Source organism: Elephantulus edwardii, unplaced genomic scaffold, assembly GCF_000299155.1.
Source record: "Elephantulus edwardii isolate Elephantulus edwardi_28Jun2011 unplaced genomic scaffold, EleEdw1.0 scaffold00183, whole genome shotgun sequence".
Taxonomy (NCBI): Eukaryota; Metazoa; Chordata; class Mammalia; order Macroscelidea; family Macroscelididae; genus Elephantulus; species Elephantulus edwardii.
Genome location: NW_006399933.1, coordinates 4,225,768 through 4,247,512, shown reverse-complemented (window position 1 = coordinate 4,247,512; position 21,745 = coordinate 4,225,768). Strand labels below are relative to the sequence as shown.

Genomic DNA, 21,745 nt, shown 5'->3' with positions numbered 1-21,745 from the left:
ATGTGGAAGGTAAGTTGGGGAAGACCCTCAGAAGACGGACTGACAACAGTGACTCTGATGGAGGACTCAGGTGTGTCAGAGATAATTAGGACAGCACAGGATAGGGCAGGGTTCAGATCCATCCCTCATAAAGTCACTAGGAGTCATAATTGACTTGATGATACGTAACAACAACAAAAATAAGACTAATAAACATAGACAATAAGGCTATGTACTTGAGTAAAGTCTAACAATTAGCTTCTGAACTAAGTTAAATTGTGTTTTTTCCCCTCTCCCCTTTAATGTAGTTATAATTTCAAATTCATAATTTAAATAGCATGTGACAACAGTACATTATTAGACTGGGAGAACAAATTGGTAGAATCATTCTCCAAGATATTAGAAAAAATATTTAAGAAATATCCAAAATATTATTTCATTTTTATCAGTAATTTTATGCCTAGGAATATAATCTAAGGAAATAATGGCCATGGCAACAATTTTCACCTGTGACTTTGTAAATAAGAACCATACAATAAATTAGAACAAATCTAAATCTAAAATAAGAACAAATCTAAATGACAAAAAAATGGAAGAATATTAAATTGTTGTTGTTGTTGTTATTTATCATCACGTCAGAACTGATGCATAGCTGACCCTCCAGTGGGTCTTCAGAGAGGAAATCACATGGGAGGAGGTTGTCTATCCTGCTCCTGTGAAGCAGGTGGATTTGAACCTCATGCTTTTGAGAACGCAGTGTGGTTTCTTACCACTAGACCACCAGAGCTCCTATTATTAGATATCAATATAATGTATTGAACATTAAAGCCTCATCTGCATAAAAAACCTTTTCCAATAGGGTGGAAAGAAAACTTACAGATTGGAAAAATCTTTTGGCAATGACATTTCAGACAAGGGTCTCATAGTGAAAGTTTAAATACTAACTGGCCTCCACAAGAAAAAAAAACTGATAACCTAAACACAAAATGGGAAAAAGACATTAAAAGATTCTTCACAAAGGAAGACATTCAGATGGTCAACAGACACACGAAAAAATTCTCAAAATCACTGGTCAAAGAGAGGCAAATCAAAACACCAATAAGACATCATCTCACACAAGCAATAAATATTGGAGAGAATGTGGAGAGTTTGGAACTCTCAAAACTGTTGGTAGGTTTGTAAAATGGTACAACCTCTCTGGAAGGGAGTTTGGTGTTTCCTCAAAATTTGAACATAGAAGTCCCATATGACCCAGTTATTCCATTGCTAGGAATATACCCCAAGGAAATTAGAACTGAGTCATGGAAAAGGTGTGTACACTTAGGTTCACAGTAGCATTATTCACAATAGCAAGAAAATGGAAACAGCTCAAATGTTGGGGTACATTCACACAATGGACTATTATGCACTAAGGGAATTATGATTTCAGAAAGTACTGTATAACATAAGACAATCTAGAGAAAAATTATGCTCAGTGAAATAACTTGGCCTCATAAAGATAAACAATGCCCAAGACCATCATTACAAAATAGAAAGATAACTGAGTAAGATGTGTATAAATGCCCAAAAGGGAAGGGTTGAAAACAACTGAAGAGCAGAGTTCTGTGGGCAGATGGAGGGGGTGAAGGAATAGGAAAAATTCAATGAAGATTTTGTGTTGAGTTTACTGTTTAAAACAGCTTCCCTAGCCATTGACTGATTTTGCCATTTGGATGGGTGGAAATATGTTAGTAGGGCATTAGTCTACCCAAAGTGATTGCCTAGTCTCGCCTGTGGTCTAGTCTGTTGGGAGCTGTGCTACTAATACAAAAGCCATGCTCTTTTGGCTGTTCAGATTGACCAGATGCTCTGAGAAAATGATGGGTAATCTAGTCTCATATGATAAATAGCCCTTGAAACCCACTGGAAAGTAAACTGTGATCTTGTTTTGATTTGACGGCAGTGTGAGAGAGAGAGTGAGTGATCACAGCTAAAACAATTTTATAAGTGACTAAAGCATCACTCTCATTGGAATATAACATGATTATTAGAGCCTCAAGAAATACTTTGTAAAAATTTATTAAAATGCAATGTAGATAGAAATATTTGTGTTGGAAAAGATATGGAGAAATTAAACCATTTTAAATAGCTGATGGTAGTGTTAAATGATACTAAAAGTACATGGCTTTCAAGTTGATTTACAACTCACAGTTACCCTAAAAGAAAGATATAGTGTAAGTGTCCTGTTGAATTTCCAAGGTCGTAAATCTTTACAGAAACAGACTGCCTCATCTTTCTTCACCAGATTGGTTCCTGGTACAATCATATTAAAAATTATTGTAAGTTTCTTGAAAAATTAAACAGAAACATACCCATGACCCAGAATTATTTAGCATAGAAAGCTACCCAATCTAATTAGCTTAGGGTCACATAAAATATGCATGTCATTATTAAAAAAGCAGACAAATCCAGTGGATATGAAACATGTAGAACATTGAAACAAAAGAACACTCTTCAGCAATAAAACAGAACATCTACTGATATATGCTGCAGCACTGATGAACTTGAAAATGTTTGCTAAGTGAACACAGCCAATTATCAATTCTAGATATTATATAATCACATTTACACAGAATGTCCAGAAAAGTACAGTTAAAGAGGTATAAAGAAAACTAGAAGTTTCTGAAAGAAAGCAGCAGTAGGGGTGGGAATAAAGTGGGGAGAACGAAATGGAAAGTGACTGCTAATAGAAAAAGGGAACTTATTGGAATGAGAGAAAACAAGAAGATTGTGATATGATTGATGCACAATTACATAAATTTACCAAAACTCATTGTTTTGTGTGCTTATAATGGATACACTTTATACCATAATAAAGCTTATAAAATAGTAGGGAGGCGGGTCATTTGGTATTGCTACCCATTCAGACTCAGTGGAATTTGTTATTGTAGCCTGGTGCTAAAAACTAGAAAGATGGTAAACTAATGAGGAAACAAAATGAGTATCTACTTCCTTAGAATATAATTGATACTCTGAATTGAACCTGTTTAATATTTCTCACCATTAGACAAGTTAATCAGTCTCTCAAAGCTTGCAGAAGTAGCTAGTTCATTATAATACTGTGCAGAAACAAATGACATTTTAAAAATAAACTTTTTTGGCTTGTTTTAAACAGCTATGTTTCTTGAGACATGCAAGATAAAGTTCTAAATAAGAAAAAAAAGATATATTCATTTAATGATCATTACATTTTAGTCTTTCCCCCTGATCTTTCCTTTTTAATGGGAAATAAAATTTATTGAGTGAATACAGCTTTGTGCTAAGTTCAAGTATAATTATGTGAGACACATAAAACTTGATTTATTTTGGGATAAGCTTATTCTCAAAATTTTAATGAGTGACAGAGTTGAACTTCAACTCATGTCTTTTTTATTACAAAATGTTGTGGCCTGTTCTTTCTACTTGTCTACCTTATCACAAACTACCCTTAAAATGTTGTCGATAAATACTTATAGCTACATATTCATAGTTTATGATTTAAAAATAAAATGTCCCACTTCTAAAATATATCAACACTTTTATACTAGATTGAAGGCTTATTTTTCTCTCTACATGCATTAAAAATTCTAAGTAGTGGTAAAAATCATTTTTATGTACTCACAAACAATACAATGGATATGAACATGATATGGCATGAGCAATAAAGTTTTACAAAGTCATTGAAAACCAAGTCATAGATGACCCTCCAGGAAATTTTTCTGAGAATGTAAATCACACAGAAGAAACCTGTCCATCTTTCTCCTGAGCAACAGCAGGTGAATTTAGACCACCTGAATGGCACCTCCCTTTTGGTTAGCAGTGCAACTTAGTGGCTCCCTAAGACAGTAAGAATGTATGTTATGTCATGTGTCTTAAGAGATAGAACTGACTTGCAGCTGACTCTCCAGTTGCATACAGAGAAAGAAAATTGAAAAGGAGCTAATTCTTAATCTTTCTTCCATGGAGCAGCTGGTGATTTCGAAGTGCGTTCTACTGGGGTTGGCAGCATAGCTCCTTATTACTACTAGGTCACCAGAGCTCCCTTTGATAATATGTCACTGTTGTTATTGTGTTCCATCTGATCAGAACGACTCATAGCAGACCCTCCAATGGGGTTTCAGAGGCGGTAAATCACATGGGAGGAGACTGCCTATCCTCTCCTGCAAAGCAACTGGTGGATTCAAACTCAGTGTCTTTGGGACTGCAAATCCAATTTCATACCAATAGGCCACTAATAATTATTACTTTCATTTCTGTTCCTTCTACTAGACTATGAGTTAAATTACACATCCAAGTGTTCTATTAATGATATCAATTTAGAATGCAGCTCAGTGCAAGTCATATAATGATGTACCATAAAAATTATTAATAGACACACATTTAAAAAAACAACAAATGTAGTTACTATGTACTGTCGAGTCAGAACAGACCCGTAGCTGACCCTCCAGAAGGTTTTTCAGTCAGTAAACTGCCCGGGAGGAGATTGTGTGTCTTTCTCCTGATGAGAAGCTGGCAGATTTGAACTATGAGCTTTTGGGCTGGCAGCACACCTCCTTACTACTAATCCAACAGAGACCCCTAAGAAAAAAGAACTTACAGTATATGTTATAAACCTTTCTCAAAACTTATAGCTACACATAAAAATGTAAATAATTGTTTTTCCTGTATAGTTAATTAGCAAAGTGCTTCTATTTTACAAATTGGAGAAAAGTGACATTGCATTTTTTTTTACATTTCTCTAAATTTACCTAGCATGAGACTTAACAGACTTTTTGATTCCAGGGGCACTTTAAACACTTTAATATGGCTGAGGATGTCAAAGAGTGCCTGCTTTTACAGATTATACTTTCTGTATTACAAATTCAAACTGAGATTTTAATAATTCTATTTGGTAACAATAAAAAGAACAATATACACAATTTTTTTTACAATGAATCATGTTTGGGTTGTTTTTTTAAAAACACACACACCCATTTTATGAAACAAAAAAATACATTGAGAAAAGTGGCAATATTTTACATTTTTCTAAATATGCTCAGCATGGGGCTTAACAGAAAATAGCTAATAATTTAAACACAATCTGTTATGATGATGTAACAAGCAGTGCTCTAAAAGCTAAGAGGATGAAGATGGGCATGGTAAATGCCACCTTCGCTTTACCATGAATACAATTTTGACCTCTGGATCCTCTACAGAGCCTTGAGGACTGGGAAAGTTTCCCTGATCACACTCTCACAACACAGTGAACAACTATTATTGCCTCTATTTTAATTTTATATTAGTTTGCATACAAAGTCCATATACATAATATTTCACACTATTCTTCATTCATATTGTTTCATACAATCATTCCCACACCTTATGTTTTATAAAATTAATCACCATTAGACCTTACCACCATTACTCTGTCTTTTCAGGTGTTTTGAGACTATTTTTGTCTATAAAATAGGAAAATCTCTTTCTTTGCTTTTGCGAAGTATTTCTTGTACATAATTAATTTAAAAAACATTTGAATGCTATACATAGAACATTCCATGAAAATATTATAAAATTTATGTGTTGTAAAAGTATTTCTACTTTCAAAAGATTATGTAACCAAAATGAAAGCTTTTTGATAAACACTTTCTACTTTTTTTGGGACAATAGATTTTATACATATTCATAGTTTTTTTCCACATCTTTATTTTGACTAGGAAAATCGGTTAAATTGTTCACTCAATGTTTTCATCAATGATAAAGCTAGTGGACACTTGCTGTTGTCTAAATATGACAAAAATATTTTTAAAATTCCATCCACATTAAAAATGTAATGACAAAAGCATAATAAAACTTAATGTGTTTAGTATTTACGTTTCAACAAATTTAAAAAATAGTTAATTCTGTTTTAATTATTCCAACTAACTCATAGTTAATTTTAAAAGGTATTCCCAGACAACAAACTACTTAATCTATAAATACTCAGCTTGTGTTTAATTATAAGTGTATAAGATCTTATATATTATAGATTAAAACTAAAATATCAAAGTAAGAAACTAGTGATATGTCCTTCATATAGCAAAATATTTATATCATCAAGCCTGGCTTTGAATTGGTCAACACATAGTATAGGTTCTAATCAAGACTGTAAACACACCATGTCAGTGTTCAAACATCATTAGTATTAAAACTGTTAAGCACAAAATACCAGAGCTTGTCATTGTTGGTTCTAGGCTTGCATATAAAGGTACACAAAACAATCTGAGATACTAAGATCTTATTTGAAAATAATACATTTATTTTAAACATTTAATTAACCACAGTAGCACCTTTTCTAAAGACTTAGAATAAATACATACAGTTGTAATCTATGAAATGTAAACATAACAAGAAAATACTACTAAATTCTCTTATATACGTAAGATAAAGAGGGCTATCATACAAAGTTAATAAATTTATTGTTCTTTATGACAATTTGCTTTTCCCAGTTTCTAAAATACGAATGTACAGAGGAAACTGTGCTTAGTTTTGGGGCCACATTATTTACAAGAAAAACCAATCTCATTTATTTCTACTTGTTTTTTGCACTTACATTTTTTTCTAGTTGTACTAAAAGCCAAGGGATTTTAAAAAGTGTTTAAAAGATAATAATAGCATCAAGCAGATTAGTCCTCTAACATAGTATAAAAATAAAAAAAGAACTAAACAACAGACAACATGATATAGGATTCTGATGATTTAGTAAAAAATATTTTAACATCTTTGTCCTACATGCTGAACAAATTAATAATTTAGGAATTGCTGTTAGGCATTTGAGCATGAAGAAACTGAACTAATGTGTAAACATAATCTGTTGTTGTGTATTGTAGAGTCAGAACTGACCTACAGCTGACACTGGTGGGTTTTCAGAGGCAGTAATTGCAAAGGAGGAGACTGCCCAGCTGTCTACCACGAAGCAGGTGGTGGCTTTGAACCACTTGCCTTCGGGATTGCAGTGCAGCTTCTTGCCATTAGGCCACTAGAGCACCAATAAAAAGAATTACTTATATTTAAAAAAAGAAATTAAATAATATATTTAGTAAATTATCTTTAAAAAATAATTATATATATATATGAAAATTTATTAAAAAATAAAGAAAAATAAATCTCTGGATTTTAAGATTTGCTCCTGAAATTTCACTAGTTCTTAAAATAATGTATGAACCACAACAAAGTTATGAAAGGTTAAATTTTTGTGTCTGAGATAAGAAAAATTACCCAATCATAAAAGGGAAACAAAATAGGAAAATAAAGATAAAATTTTCTCAAAGCAAAATCTGTTCCACGTCTACACTCCCTGAAATATGCAAGCAATGCTAGCAGATACACTAAATATGTATTTCCTCTTGTTCCTTGTATCAGTATTTGCAAAACTCCCAACATGTGCAGAATGTCAGATCTACTACCTATACCTTTATCTACAAATACTCATGTTTATGATTATTTTCTGTCTAAGGTACACTGACTACACAATATAAAAAATGTATTTTTATGAGAAAACAAAATATTCATCTTTTGACATTTATTAACTCTGGAAAAATTTCTATTTCAGCTGGCGTATTCAAATAATACCTTTTTCTAAATTATAGAAACTCCACCCCCTCCAAAGGGTCAAAGCTTAAAAAGACTGAGTGACTATCAGATGGAAGGAGATTCTAGAATCATGACTACTCAGTGCAACATATCATCCTGGGTTGAATACCAGACCAGAAAGAAGAAATATTACTAGAGAAACACATAATATGAATATAGATTGTACATGTGCTGATAGTATTATATCAATGTAAGGTTCCTAGTATTGAAAATTTTATATTGGTTATGTAAGACATTTACTTTTAGTAAAGTTGAGTGAATGCTACAAATAAATTTTCATATACTTATTGAAAATCTAAAATTATTTCAAAATAAATAGTTTGAAAAAATTATTTATTTGGTTTGCAAAAGGTCATTAAAACTCTTAATGAACAGTGTTAAAACTGAGTAAATATTCCTTAGAAAGATACAAAATAGTTTCTTGACTCTTAAATAAATAACTTACAGTCTTAAAAACAGTGACCATAAACACTTCATTGAAAAGAACATTTTCACCCCTTGTATATATAAAATAAACATTTTTATATAAAAGAAGGCTCAAAATCAGTTGAGAACTTCTTAGGTAAAAGGTTATATACCATTAATGTAAATTGTGTTCAAACATATTCACTACTTTTAAAAAAGTTTATATTAAAAGTGTTTCATAATCCAAGAAATAATCTCTGCAGAAATAAAAGGCATACAGCAATTCCAATCCCATGAACTGGTTTACTTTTTTTGCCGTACCTGACACTGTGTGATCCTTAGAGTCTCTTGCTATTTTTATCCTTGCATGAGGAAAGATGTACTGCATAGTCTTCCCATTCATCTGTAGAATCTAAGACATACAGATGGCAAGTTTAAAAAAAATGTTAAAGTCACTTAAAGCATTATTTAATCCTCCCCTGTCAACACAAACACACGGCCTTAGATTCTTTTCATGGTGACCTTACATGAAGTTTCTAGGCCTTGAATCTTCAATGCTAAAGAAAGTGTATCTTTCTCCCTCATAGTTGTTAAGGTATATGAACTACTGATATTTGGGATTAACGTTCTAACTCATAATCTGCTACATCATCAGCACTCCTTATTTAGATGTGCTTATTACTCGCTATGTGTCAGAAAGCTGGACAATGACTAGTGATGATAGAAGGAGAAATGACGGATGGATAGAAGAACAAACAGGTTCATCCTAAAGAGGGTGAAAGCAGGCTGCTTCTTTGATGCAAGGATTCTGAAGCTTTGACTGACATAATTTGGACATGTTGCAAGGCGGGATCAGTCCTTGGAGGATGCCATGCTTGGGAGCATGGAGGGACAATGCAAGAAAGGAAGACCTTCAATGAGATGGACTGATTCAGTGACTGGGGTAATGGTGGTAGGTGTGTCAGAGACAATAAGATTGGCACAGAACATAGCAGGGTTTAGGGCTGTTGTACATAAGGTCACTGTGTGTCACAAGCAACTTGATGGCACATAATAAAAGCAACATATTAAAATACATTGATTAAAAAATACATTGGTTAAATCAATATGTATATTTAAAAATTTCAAATGATAAGAATTTATTTTAGAACAGAATAAATAATTGGTTTTGGGTACTTACATCAAAGTTTTATTTACAACTACAATCTTTTATTTAAAACTAGTTGTTCTTGCAAACTGGTGTGTTTTATTTGGCTAGTTAATGACAAAACAGAACATTTTAAAGAATGTAAGCAGACAGTAGACAATAGAAATAAGCAGAAAATAATCAAAGGCAGTGGATACACTATGCATGTAACACATTGATTTGGGTGTGGACAGTTTAGAAATGGGTCACTTCTAATGAGTCAGTTAGGATGAGGTGACCCTTCGTGAGTTTCTGAGGTTGTAAATCTTTGCATGAGGACAGAGCACCTGTTGAAATCAAACTGCCTGCTATCGTGTTAGATGTCCAAAACCTTAGATATTATACTACCAAGGCTCTTTATAAATAGAAAAATATCCTAAATATTCACCAGTTATATAGTGCTATGAAAGAAATACAGCAGATGTTGTGAAGATAGTGTATACTGGGGCTAAGTTTTGATCTATTATTGTACATAATGTTTCCTTTGTGTCAGATTGGACTTCACGGTACCTACCAACAACATGAAAGAAATGCCAGGTATAGTTCTTAAAAATTACACCTCTATCACCATCACTGGATTGTTTTACGCTTACTTTATCTTGGTTTTATTGAAGAATTATAGTTTTGCTGAGCATATCTAATAATTCTGTGTAAGTAAAAGCTTTTTTTTCTAATCTGCTCTGAGGCTTTCTTTAAAATCAAGCCTTGTGTGATTGTTGGAGTCAGTTTTCATTTGTTGTAGATGTTCTCTAGGATAAAACAATCAGCATGCACTTAAAGCTACTGTTACAAGGCTGTGATTTCAATGTTTAATACTGAATCTTCAGCATGTGCATACCTATAGGATACATTATCTCTATTTTCACCTGGAAAATTGAGTTTTCAGAAAAAAATTAAATCAGTGGGTGCAGACTATTGCTTTATATTTAATATGTTTTTACTTTCAAAGCAGATTTGTAGAAGAATTGAAGATGCTGAGGATTTTTTTTCTTTCTTGTTTTTAGGTATTAGGTGGTGTTCAGTAAGTTTCTACTAATGGCAACTCCACATACAATAGAAGAAAATAATTACCCATACTTGCACTATTATCAAAATATCTGCTGTATTTGAGCTAAGTGTTGTTGCCTCTGTATCAACTGTCTCACTGAAGATCTTCCTCTTCTTCACTGACCCTTAAACTTATGAAGTATGATGTCCTCCTTCAGTGTCTGACTTCTCCTGATAACAAGTCCAAAGCATGAAAGATGAAGTCTCACCATCCTCACTTCCTAAAAGCATTCTGACTATATTTCTTTCCAGATAGATCTGCTCACTCTCCAACTACTCCATATTCTTTGTCAACGTATCATAATTAAATGAAAAAATCATTATTGGTCTTCCTAATCACCGGGGAGCTCTGGTGGCCTAGTGGCAAGAAGCTGTGCTGCAGTATTGAAGGTACACAGTTCGAGGCCACCAGCTGCTGAGTAGAAGGACAGACAATCTCCTCACATGGAATGAACTGCCTCTGAAAACCCACAGCTATGGGTCAGTTCCAACTCTATGGTACATAACAGCAAATCACTGGTCAGCTTTCATGCATTTATGAAATGATGCAAAGCACCAATGCACCCTAGTTCTCAAAAATACATCCTTGGTTTTTAATACTTTAAGGAGTTCTTAAACTGCTTATTCAGCTATATTCTGGTATCTCATGAGCTCAATTAATTGGTCTAGGATTTTATTCTTCTCAATGTTATTCATAATTTGCTGTGATTCGCATAGTAAAGTGACTTTCTATAGTTGATAAAGCATAAATAAACAGTCTCTGCTTTGAGCAGGATGCTTCTGAAAATCAGCCTATTTCACAAAACTCTTAAATCTAACTTGAAATTGTGGCAGATCCTTGTTGAACTTGTATGTGATGTTAATGATAATATTTTACAATTTTTAAACTCTGCTGGATCACTCTTTTTGAGGAGTAGGATTAAATACAGATCTCTTCTAGTCAGTTGGCTAAGTATCTATCTTTCAAATTTCTTGAGATAAGCTAGTGTACACAACCAGGACAACATCTGCTTGTTGAAATATGTCAAGCTGGTATTCCATACATTCTTTTTGCCAATATGTTCAGCGAAACTTGAACTTCGTCCTTTAAAACTACTAGTTCTTGATCATAATTCCTGAAATGGCTGTTCAGTGTTGACCAATTCTTTTTTGGTACAGTGACTTTGTATATTCCCCCCACCTTCTTTTGATGTTTCCTACATTATTTAAGTTCACATGGCTGAAAGAAGGATTTCTGGGAGACACATGCCATTTCTTGTTCTGTGTGGAGATTGTGTGATATTTTCTCTTTATTTGTTGTTGATAACTTTGCACTTTATTGTTTTGATAATTGCATATACATTGTTTGCATACATACTCAGTAAGTAAAAATTACTCTTGAAAAAAAAATCATTACTAAGAGCAAACGTGTACTGAAACAATAGTCAAAGCAGTAATTATATGTTTCCCAATTTCCCAAACTCTGAGAACAGAAGAATATGATGTTGCCTAGCTATCAATTTCAATGAGATCACAGATTGTCCACTCTTAATGGGATCACAGATTATGGGCGCAGCAGGAGCGATTCATGAACCAAAACAAAAAAACAAAAACCAAAACCCCAAAACCCTAAATAGTGCTACCCTTATTGGTCTGACAGAGATTGGTGGAACTCCCAAGTCTATGGCCATTAAGTCATCCTTGGAATCTGGAATAAAACTCATACCCATGGCTCAACTTTAAGCTAGACAACTGAAAGATCTACAAGGTGATTAAAGGCACCAGAAAGACACTCACATCTTAGACTAACCAATCATAAGGGTCCAAAAAAGTGTCATTTGGTCATATAGAAGACACTGAGAGACGGCTAGGAGAGAAGGATTCATGCAGATGAGATATACAGGAATTATAAGCAGTCTCCTCCTGTTTTTTAATTACAGTCTTGGAAATCCAACAAAGTGTTACTCTGAGTCAGAATTGACTGAATGTCTGTGAGTGAGTGAATCTTTCACTTACCTTCCAAAATCAATTAAAACATTACTTAATTTTTAAAAATGCAAAATAAGGCCATGACTTTTGGTATCATATTTATCAGATATTTAGGTTTACCTCTAGGTTTTAGATTCTTCACATATAAAATGATATTAATAATACTTTGGGTGGCCAAGTAGGTAAGGAGTTGTGCTGCCAATCCAAAAGTGAGTGGTTTGAATCTATTGCTTCATGGAAAAAAGATGAGAAATCACCTCCTAGCAAGTTTAAAGTCTTTGCAAACCTGCTAGAGGGTTACCTTTGAGTCAATTCAGAATTGATAACAATGAGTTTGACTTACATTTTTGTTTTGTAAGCTAAAGCTCAATGATTAAAGTGAAACAACTGACTTTCCCATATAATACTTGAAACCTACTGACATCAAGTCAATTCCTACCGACTGGACTCTTCCATAGGGTTTCTGAGACTGTAAGTTTTAATGAGAAGACATAGTGCATCTTTCTCCCAAGGAGCAGCTCATGGATTTAGACCACTGGAGAGGCTTGGCCATTTGATTATCAGTGCAACATACAGACTATACCACTAGAGTTCCCTTTCTCATAAGATAGACTTGATTAATACATCACAGAGTTTACCTCTCCTCCAAGTGGAATCTTTGCCCCCAAATTGGCTAAGTTTGATCATATCCTTTGCTATTCTTTAGTATTTGAAAGACAGTTTCTGAGTAGTATTCTACATTGTCCAAATCTATTTCACTGAATATTATGTAAACTCCATGCTTGGTCCTTGTAGAGAAATGACAGATATGCCATTTACACTTAATAATTATCAACAAATCACCTGGCTGACAGAGAAATATCAATTATTCATCAATGCAAACAATGCTAATTTAATTACAGATGAAGTGGAGTACTCACCATTTTCAATCATTGGGGAGAAAGATAACTTGACTGACAAAGGTAACATGTATTCATTTTCCATAAGTGAGATAATTCCACAGTATAAATCAGCTATTTTGTTTTTGTTTGGGTTGATAAACATAAAAGAGGTGGCACTTACTTGCTCTTGATGTTGACTGAGTGGTCTAGAGTGGACTAATCTTTCTGGTAATTTTCGGTCTAAACCATGTCCATTTTCCAAACGAGACTCCCTGGGTTTGTCAAACCAATCTGTTTCCTCACGGCGAAGGTGATAAGCTTTGGAGACCAAGGAAACATAATACATTGCAATGCCAACTGTTACAGATGATAGAAAAGATGGCCTGAAGTAACATGCATAAGCTTGTTAGTCATCCATGCAACTCAGTTCTGTGATTAAAAAAATAGTCTCATATTATGCTAAAAATTAAATTATATTAAACATATTATAATGTGAAATAACCTATAGAAAAATGGTATCTATCTATTTAACCTCCCAGAGCATAAAAAACATTTGAATTTTATAAATAGTAAATGAGATATTATATAGTGATGTATAGACTGAAAGTTAAATCCTGTAAGCTTCTGAGAAGCTCAAGTGTGGGACCATAGAATTATTTAAAGTTCTTATTCAGGGTTAAATGAGAAAAAGAGAATCAAATGTGTAAAAATAAACAAAAAACCCCAACAAAATACCATAAAAGCTTGATACTCCAAAAATTGTAAGGAGCTATGGAAAATGAAACCATTTATTCACTTTTAGGACCTCCATAAAAATAATCAACATTCAATTTGACTTAATTTTCTTTTTTTTTTTAGGATCTACAATGTGTGTGTGTGTGTGAAAACTTACAATTGCAGAGCAGAATATTAATATATTGAACAAATGCATTTAAATAAATATTTCACTCTATTAAGACTAAAGTCACTCTTGGAATATATTTTATTGTATTAGTTTGATCTGAATGCATAAAATCCATTATAATTATCTAGCATCTTTAGGTAGATTTCTCTAAATATTTAGAAGGAAAGAATTTCCATTTAAACACTTGTCTTGATGCACCATGAATATTGCAATTATAATATATAGGTGCTTCCACAGCCCAAACCATGACACATTATGTCAGTTAGCATTCAAAGTGATTCACCTTAAAGACATTTGTTTGTAATGCAAAATGATTTCAACTCAGACCAACCTCTAAGGCAGAGTCCAGTTGCTGCATTACTTTGTAGGCTTCAATCTTTAGAAGAGTGGCTCTCCATTTCTTTTCATTTATGGAAAGGTTGGTGAATTTGAACTCTCTTTTTTTGGTTAGCAACTGGACAATTTTTAGCCACAGTATTCTCAAGGTTCTTGCATTTAACTTCGTTGTTATTTACTGTCAAGTCAGAACTGATTCCTAATTGATTCCCAACTGATTCCTAATTTTAAGAGTAAATTAAATGGATTTTCCTCCTGCAAAGCAGCTGGTGGATTCTTACATATCTCTAAATTACTGGAATTACTGAGTAATTCCAATCGTTTGTTGTTGCAGTTGTTAGGTGCCATCAAGTATGACTCATAGTGACTCTCTGAAAAACAGACTGGAATCTTGTCCTATACTGTGACATCCTCATTGACTCTGACACACTTGAGCCCACTGCTGCAGTCATTCTATCTCATCGAGGGTGATCCTCTCTTTCTCTGACCTTCCACTCTTCCTAGCATGATGTCTCTCTCAAGAAATAGCTTCTCAAAAAAAAAAGAAAGAAAGAAATAGCTTCTCCTAGCACTTGGTCAAAGTATGATAAAATATGCTTTGCCATCTGCCTCCAATGAGTCTCTGGCTGCACCTTCTCCAAGATCTATTTATTTGTTCTTTTTTGGCAGTTCCTGGGATTGCCAGTACTCTTCTCCAATATCACAAGTCAAAGGCATCAATTCTTTTGTCATTTTTATACATTGTTCAGCTTTCAGATTATTGCAAGTGACTGAAAAGATCATGGCCTGAATTTGGTGGACTGTAGCCTTTCATCTGGCATCATTGCTCTTCAGTACCTTGGAAAGATCCCTGACAGCAGAATTGCTCAATGCAGTAGTTAGAAAAAGAAAGAAAAAAGAGAGAGAACACTTGCTCTCTTGATCTCCTGACTGCTTGCACCAAGTGTGTTGTTTGTGGGTCCAAGCAAGATGAAATAATTGACAAATGCAAACATTTCTTCATGTATAATGATGATGTCTACTGGCCCAGTGGTAATAAAGTATAGCGGTGTTAAGTTAAACATAATTGACAGTATTTATTTTGTCCTAGACCTTAGTCTAAAAAGTGCTGTTGGTTGTCATTGTTAGGTGCTATCGAGTTGAGTACAACTCAAAGGGACCTAAGAGCAGCAGACCTGAACCCAGCCATTACCTGTGCTAACTTCATGAGCTTTGCCACACTAGATCCCATTGCTGGAGTCACCATGTCAATACATGTCCTTGGAGGGCTGCTGCTTCTTCTTTGCTGACTCTCCATCTTTCCAAACATCATGTTCTTGACCAAGGAATATCCTCACCAGTTACATGTCCAAAGTATGAAAGAAGAAGCTTCGCCATATTTTCCTCCAATAAGCACTCTGGCACTTTCCCCAAGCTGTTTCTGTTCATTCTTTTGGCAGTCCATGGGATATTCAGTAAACTGCTCCAGCATCACCTTACCAAAACTCTGAATTGAAATTCTACTTTCAATTAGAAAAAAGCACTGTTCTTATTTTACCAGTTAGTTGCTCATATATTTTTATTGCACTTATTGATATTAATTATATTTAAAAAAATAAGTTTAGCTATATTTGCTATTCACTTAAGAATGGACATAGTAGTTTAATGTTGTTGTTGTTAGGTGCCATCAAACATGACTCATAGAAACCCTATGAACAGTAGACCTGAATCCATTTTCATCATCTTTAATATATTTGAGCCCATTGCTTAAGTCACTGTGTCTATTAAACCCTGTTGGGGGTTGTCCTCTCTTTCACGGAACCTCCACATTTCCAAGTATGATATCGCTTTCCAAAGAACAGCTTCTCCTAGCAATACTTCCAAAGTATTTGAGATAAAGCTCTACTGTCGTTGATTCCAAGTAACACTCTGATTGCACCTTTTCCCAGATATATTTGTTTGTACGTTTTGGCAGTCCGTGAGATTACTACAATTCAAAGGCATCAATTCTTCATCTGTCATCCTTATTCACTGTCCAGCTCTCAGAAGCATAGCAAGTAATTGAAAAGACTATGGCCTGAATCAGGCATGGCATACTTTAGCCTTCAAACTGACATCATTGCTCTTCCGAATTTTGGAAAGGTTCCTGACACCAGACTCACCCATATTGATATGTCTCCCAGTCTCTTGATTGCCAGTTACAAAGGTGTTGATTGTGGATCTAAGTAAGATTAATTAACAGTTTCAATTCTTTCTCCATCTATTATGATGTTGCTGATGGCCCAGTGGTAAGGACTCTTGTTTTCTTATTTTGCTGATATGTGGTATATTACTGACCGTATTTCCTATGCCCCTGGCCTACTATAACAATTAAGTATTATTAATAATAATAATATTAATATACTGGAAGGTATGCAAAATTCTTAAAAAAAGGTTAAACCAACTATTTATAAATCCCTACAATTATGACATTTCCCCCTCCTGTTACTAATATATCCTGTTATTAGTATATTCAGTCTGTTAACTTGATCAAATTTGTTTAAAGAGCTACTAGAGGCTTACATTTTCTCCTACTTACTGATCTTTATTATATTTTCATGCTTACTGTAAACATCTTGTCTTTCTCTGTACTTTTCTCTCAAATTTTCCTGGAAGGCTATACAACAGCTTCTCTGTTTTGAATATGTTTCCCTTCAATTCTACAGTGCAATGTAGCCACTGGTATATTCTCCACTTAAACATGGTACATACCTATTTTAGTCTCCTCCAACATCTTATATTTCTTTCAAGGAAAGGATAAATTTAAAACTTAGTTCATAGATTTTTTTTTTCTTCTATTTAATTTTCTACATAAATAACCACATACTCACCATGCACGTCATTCCTTTTCCAAAATCTCCATAAGTTTATCAAGGAAACATTGTACAAGTGACTTAGAGAAATATATCTGAAGGGGAAGTACTAGGATCAGTACAAAATCTTTTCTGATTTCTTTTTTCAAATTCGAAAGCCACTTAGCACAAAAAAGTACCCCAGTTTTAGGAATAAGTAAAATAGTGAATTAGTGAATAAATGGCAAATAAATCACAGAATATTCCTCAAAAATGGTATTTTGTTATATCTCAGTAAATAAGTGCTCACGTTCTCATCTACTACCCATTTTCATTCCACAACTTTAAGTGTAAGAGGCATATCTTATCCACCTATTGTCAACACACAGCTGCTGGCTTTGAACCTTTAAGAGGTATTTCATGCAAATATGGGAAAAAACACATACATTCCTAAGAGAGAAGCACCTGGTAATCAAATGTCAAAATGAAGTTAATTATACTTTTTAATCAAAATAGAAAATAAAAGCTGAATGGATTACTTAGTACTTTTTAATCAATTATGAATAATGAATGGATTTTTTAATTGGATAGGACAAATGATAAAATATATTTTTCAAATGCAACAACATGTACGTATATAATTATTATTGTATGTAAATTTTAAATTATTTATTCTATTCAGTTTTTAGCATCTTCTGAGGCTTTTAAATGTTAATGACTAAAAATTATATTCTACCTAACAAGTAGAATTTAGCTTACTGAAAGATGTTTTATTTCTCCTAAAGGATAATTACTAGTCTCTCTGGAAGCTCCTCATTTCTTCCCTAAAGGAAAGGGCTAACGGAGCAGCCCTCCTTAAGTGCTCACCCTGAAAGCTTTTTGATGCAGCTGTTGATTTCATGCTTTCATGAGATCCTATCTTCTGCAATACTGTATTATGAAGCTCTTCTGCCCCCATTAGAGTTTTCATTTTATTGTCTCTCTGCAAATATTTTCATTCTTTTATTCTTTCAAAACAATTACCCTAGATTTTCTAGGTACGTTTCAGCATCATTTTTATTATTATTTTACCAGCAAGGCTGGTAAATATATAGCATAGAGTCTACTACTTACCTCTACATTGTGTCTGATGCTACTTGATGTTGCTAGTTAACCATAGCATCTTCCCTTGGTAAGCACAGGCTAACAAGTCATATGTCATAGTTTAATTATTTTTAGATTTGAGAAAATACTACAGTACACACTCGGTTTGTGTTTCCACATATATTTGTCTGATTTCCCCTATTAGATTTTAAGCAGCTCAAAAATGAAAAGAAATCTTCTGCCTTCTTTTTTTAATTTTTCCTCTCTCAATATTAAAAACAATGCTGTGCACATGGTGTAACATTAAAAAAAATTTGTTGAGGGAAGGAAACACAGAACAAATAGTCTTCAGCTACAGAAAGAAGTTAAATATCCTAATCAGGATAGTACTTTTAAATAAATATAAATTTGTTCCTTATGAAATATTTTCTTATCATCTATTCAATATTTATTATGTTTTACAATAGTCTTGGAATGCTGTTAATTAACTAAATATATAAAAAATACTATAGTAAAATTGGATTAGTAAATGCAAGGAAAAGCATTATTTAATCATTCATGTAAAATCTTACTGAAATATCCCCAAGTGCAACACTGCTTTGCCACTTCTCAAATATTTTCACTGTTTTCCATGAAAAGAAAAAAAACATATTTCTATTGATTTAAATATCTTACAAAATACACTAGATTATTTAATTTGATGTTTAACTTTCCTTCATACAATTGAAAGATAATCCTCTAAAAAATGTCCATTGGTCTTGCTTGAGTCTACACAAATAAGGTAGACACTTAACCTGATGCATATCTCTTTTATTTACTTCTAATGCTGATTACTTTTATTTTCTATTGTAATATGAAAAAATCCCATGTCAGCAAACAAGGCTATCTTTTGTTTAGGATAAGCAAAAAGCAACCAGACTTAAAAATTCCATTTTTTTCTTGAATTCCACCTTCATTTAGATTGCAGTTTACACAACTGTGGATGATTTTTTGATTTATCTGGTCTGTCCTGTTTGAAAACTTAAATTTCATAGTATTAGCATTTCGGAATTTAAATATTTCAGACGAAATTCTCCTCTTCTGTCAAACTTAATTTTTTTCAATTATTAAATGTAAAAATACAACTAATTTTATTATTTACATCGTGTTCTGACAGCAATGTGGCATGACTAGTCTAATTTTCCATATAACATAAAAGCTAAAACATTTAAAAATATATGTGTATTTTAAAATATATACATATCCTTTAAATGCATGATGTTTATATCGAAAGAATGATTTTAACAAATGATTTATGGTTATAGAGAGAGTTTAATTATTGCAGACTTCTTTTCATTCTGACTCACAAGAAAGATTTCAAACTCTTTATTTACCCCAATACCTATGTATGGAATTAAGCTATGACTTTTTAGATGAAGTAACACATACTAAGCAGTTTAAGTTATGGCTTCTCAGATTTTACTTTGAGTGGGACATTTCAATGTTTACTGGAGTCATATAGAATACACCTGGAAAATAACTTATAGTCTGTATCACAGAATTAAACCAAATTCATAAAAATATTTAACAACAAATGTGAAATCACTTAAACTTGTTTTGTCTACATAGCATTAGGTAATTTGTTGGGATTTTACATGGTCCAAAGTTATGTTAGGATATACAAAAACCTCACAAACTATACGAAAAATCCCACAAAGCAACAAAAACCTCTCATTGCAGTGGAGTCTGAATTGACTCATAGTTGACCCTCCACGGTAGGTAGGACACTTCCCAATTTTCTCCCGTGGAGCTGTTGGTGAGTTTGAAGTACCAAAAAGGTGCCACCTGGGGGTAAGCAGTACAACTCCACAGGAACTATGGCATCTGAGTGCCATAAACAGATAAACAGATTCATATACATGTCTAACATATATTAGTAAATATTTGCTAAAAACCCCAAATATTATATGAGTTCTTAAATGACATAATTTATAAAAATAGATTCTAATATCCCCCTGATTATTGAAGGAGTCTAATATTCAAAAGAATGTAGGCCATTACTTATCAGAAAAAGATAATAGATTTATATCACATAAAAAGTAAAGGGAAAAAATCTGTTTTATAACATCTTTTAGAGCAACTCACTCAAAATCACTGTTTGCACAATTGATATTACATACATAATTTAAATTGTTACAGTTGTCATTTATGTAATTCTTTAACATATCTTCATGAATAGCTAACTTACCTGCTTAATTTATAAATAGTTTAGAATAATTTTTAAAATCATATTTCAATTGCTTCCTTCCTTATACATTTTAAGATGTTTAATTTATACATTGCATGATCTCTTAAAGTTTACTTCATCAAAACAATTTTTCATAGCCACTGATGACTATGAGTACACATAAGCCAAATATATAAATTAAAAAACTAATCAGTCCTAAAATATGCTAATAGCAAGATAAATGCCACACACTAGGTTATTAAGAAACCTCTGCATGTCTGGCATCATACTGATAAAATATGTCTATGATGAATAGCTGAGTTTTTAAACTCTCCCCAGATACAGCTTACAGTGCCTTTTGGTATTATTTTGTATGCCCTCTAGGTTGTTTTTGTTTTTTTTTCTTTATTTCATTATTTGACAGATTTGTCTAGTGAAAAGACATATTCTTTTCCAAAGTTCATTTTAGTGGTTAAAATAAGTATAAAATGTTGTAAAGAAGATAAGGGATGTTTACCATAGTGTCTTATTTAACCACATCAATTCATTTAAATTTCTACTTTAATAAAAAATTGACAGAGTGATTGTTTTGTGTAATTATTTGTCAATGAAATGATCAAACCATTCTAGAGAAGAAAATACTGAAGATGTCTTTCCATTGGAATTAAAAATGAAAAGTATGCTGTTTCTCTTGTGATGCAGCATTAATTAATCCAGTGTTTAGTCTGTCCAACTTTAGATCTGGAATTCCAAGTTAATTAGTGTTTACATAAAGACATGACAAGAAGGTCCTTTTCATGAAAACATATATTCCTCTGTGAGTCCTCGGAGAAAATGCTCATGTTAGATTAGTGTTTATGAGTTTCCAAAGGAATGACATAATAATGCCTTTATTTGATTAGAAAAGATTTATTTTCAAGACTCTAAATATATTATATTCAAGTATAAATGGCAGAGGGGGTTAAAAACCCATAAAAGAACCAAGTCACTGACATGGGCAAGTCTCTTCACGTCTCTATCATACTCCCTTTTCAAAATTAGACTAGGCTTACATAAATTCCCCAACATTTCATCACTTGGGATGTTTAAATAAAAAAAAAGACTGTTTTTGTTCGGAAGCATTTATTCCATTTGAAAAACAAACTGAAGACTATAGCAGGGTAAGGGGAAAAAAAGAAGATAAAGTGAAACAACAACAAACAAACAGGAAAACAAAATCAGAGAAAAGGCTAGATGGGCACAGTAGGAAATTTTAATTCTAGTAAGACCAGTTGGTAAATTTTGTTTTGAAATATAAAATGTTTCATATTTATT

At 33.0% G+C, this 21,745-nt stretch overlaps 1 protein-coding gene across 1 annotated transcript in view; it reads right to left on the bottom strand.

The window, feature by feature from the left end:
- PCLO (piccolo presynaptic cytomatrix protein) overlaps window positions 1-21,745 on the bottom strand; it is a 445,980-nt gene that overhangs the window by 145,667 nt on the left and 278,568 nt on the right. The window contains exons 9-10 of the mRNA XM_006896143.1: window positions 13,274-13,410; window positions 8,332-8,422 (exon numbers count right to left, since the gene is read on the bottom strand). Coding sequence (XP_006896205.1) covers window positions 8,332-8,422; window positions 13,274-13,410 — 228 coding nt within the window. The remainder of the gene's footprint in view (window positions 1-8,331; window positions 8,423-13,273; window positions 13,411-21,745) is intronic.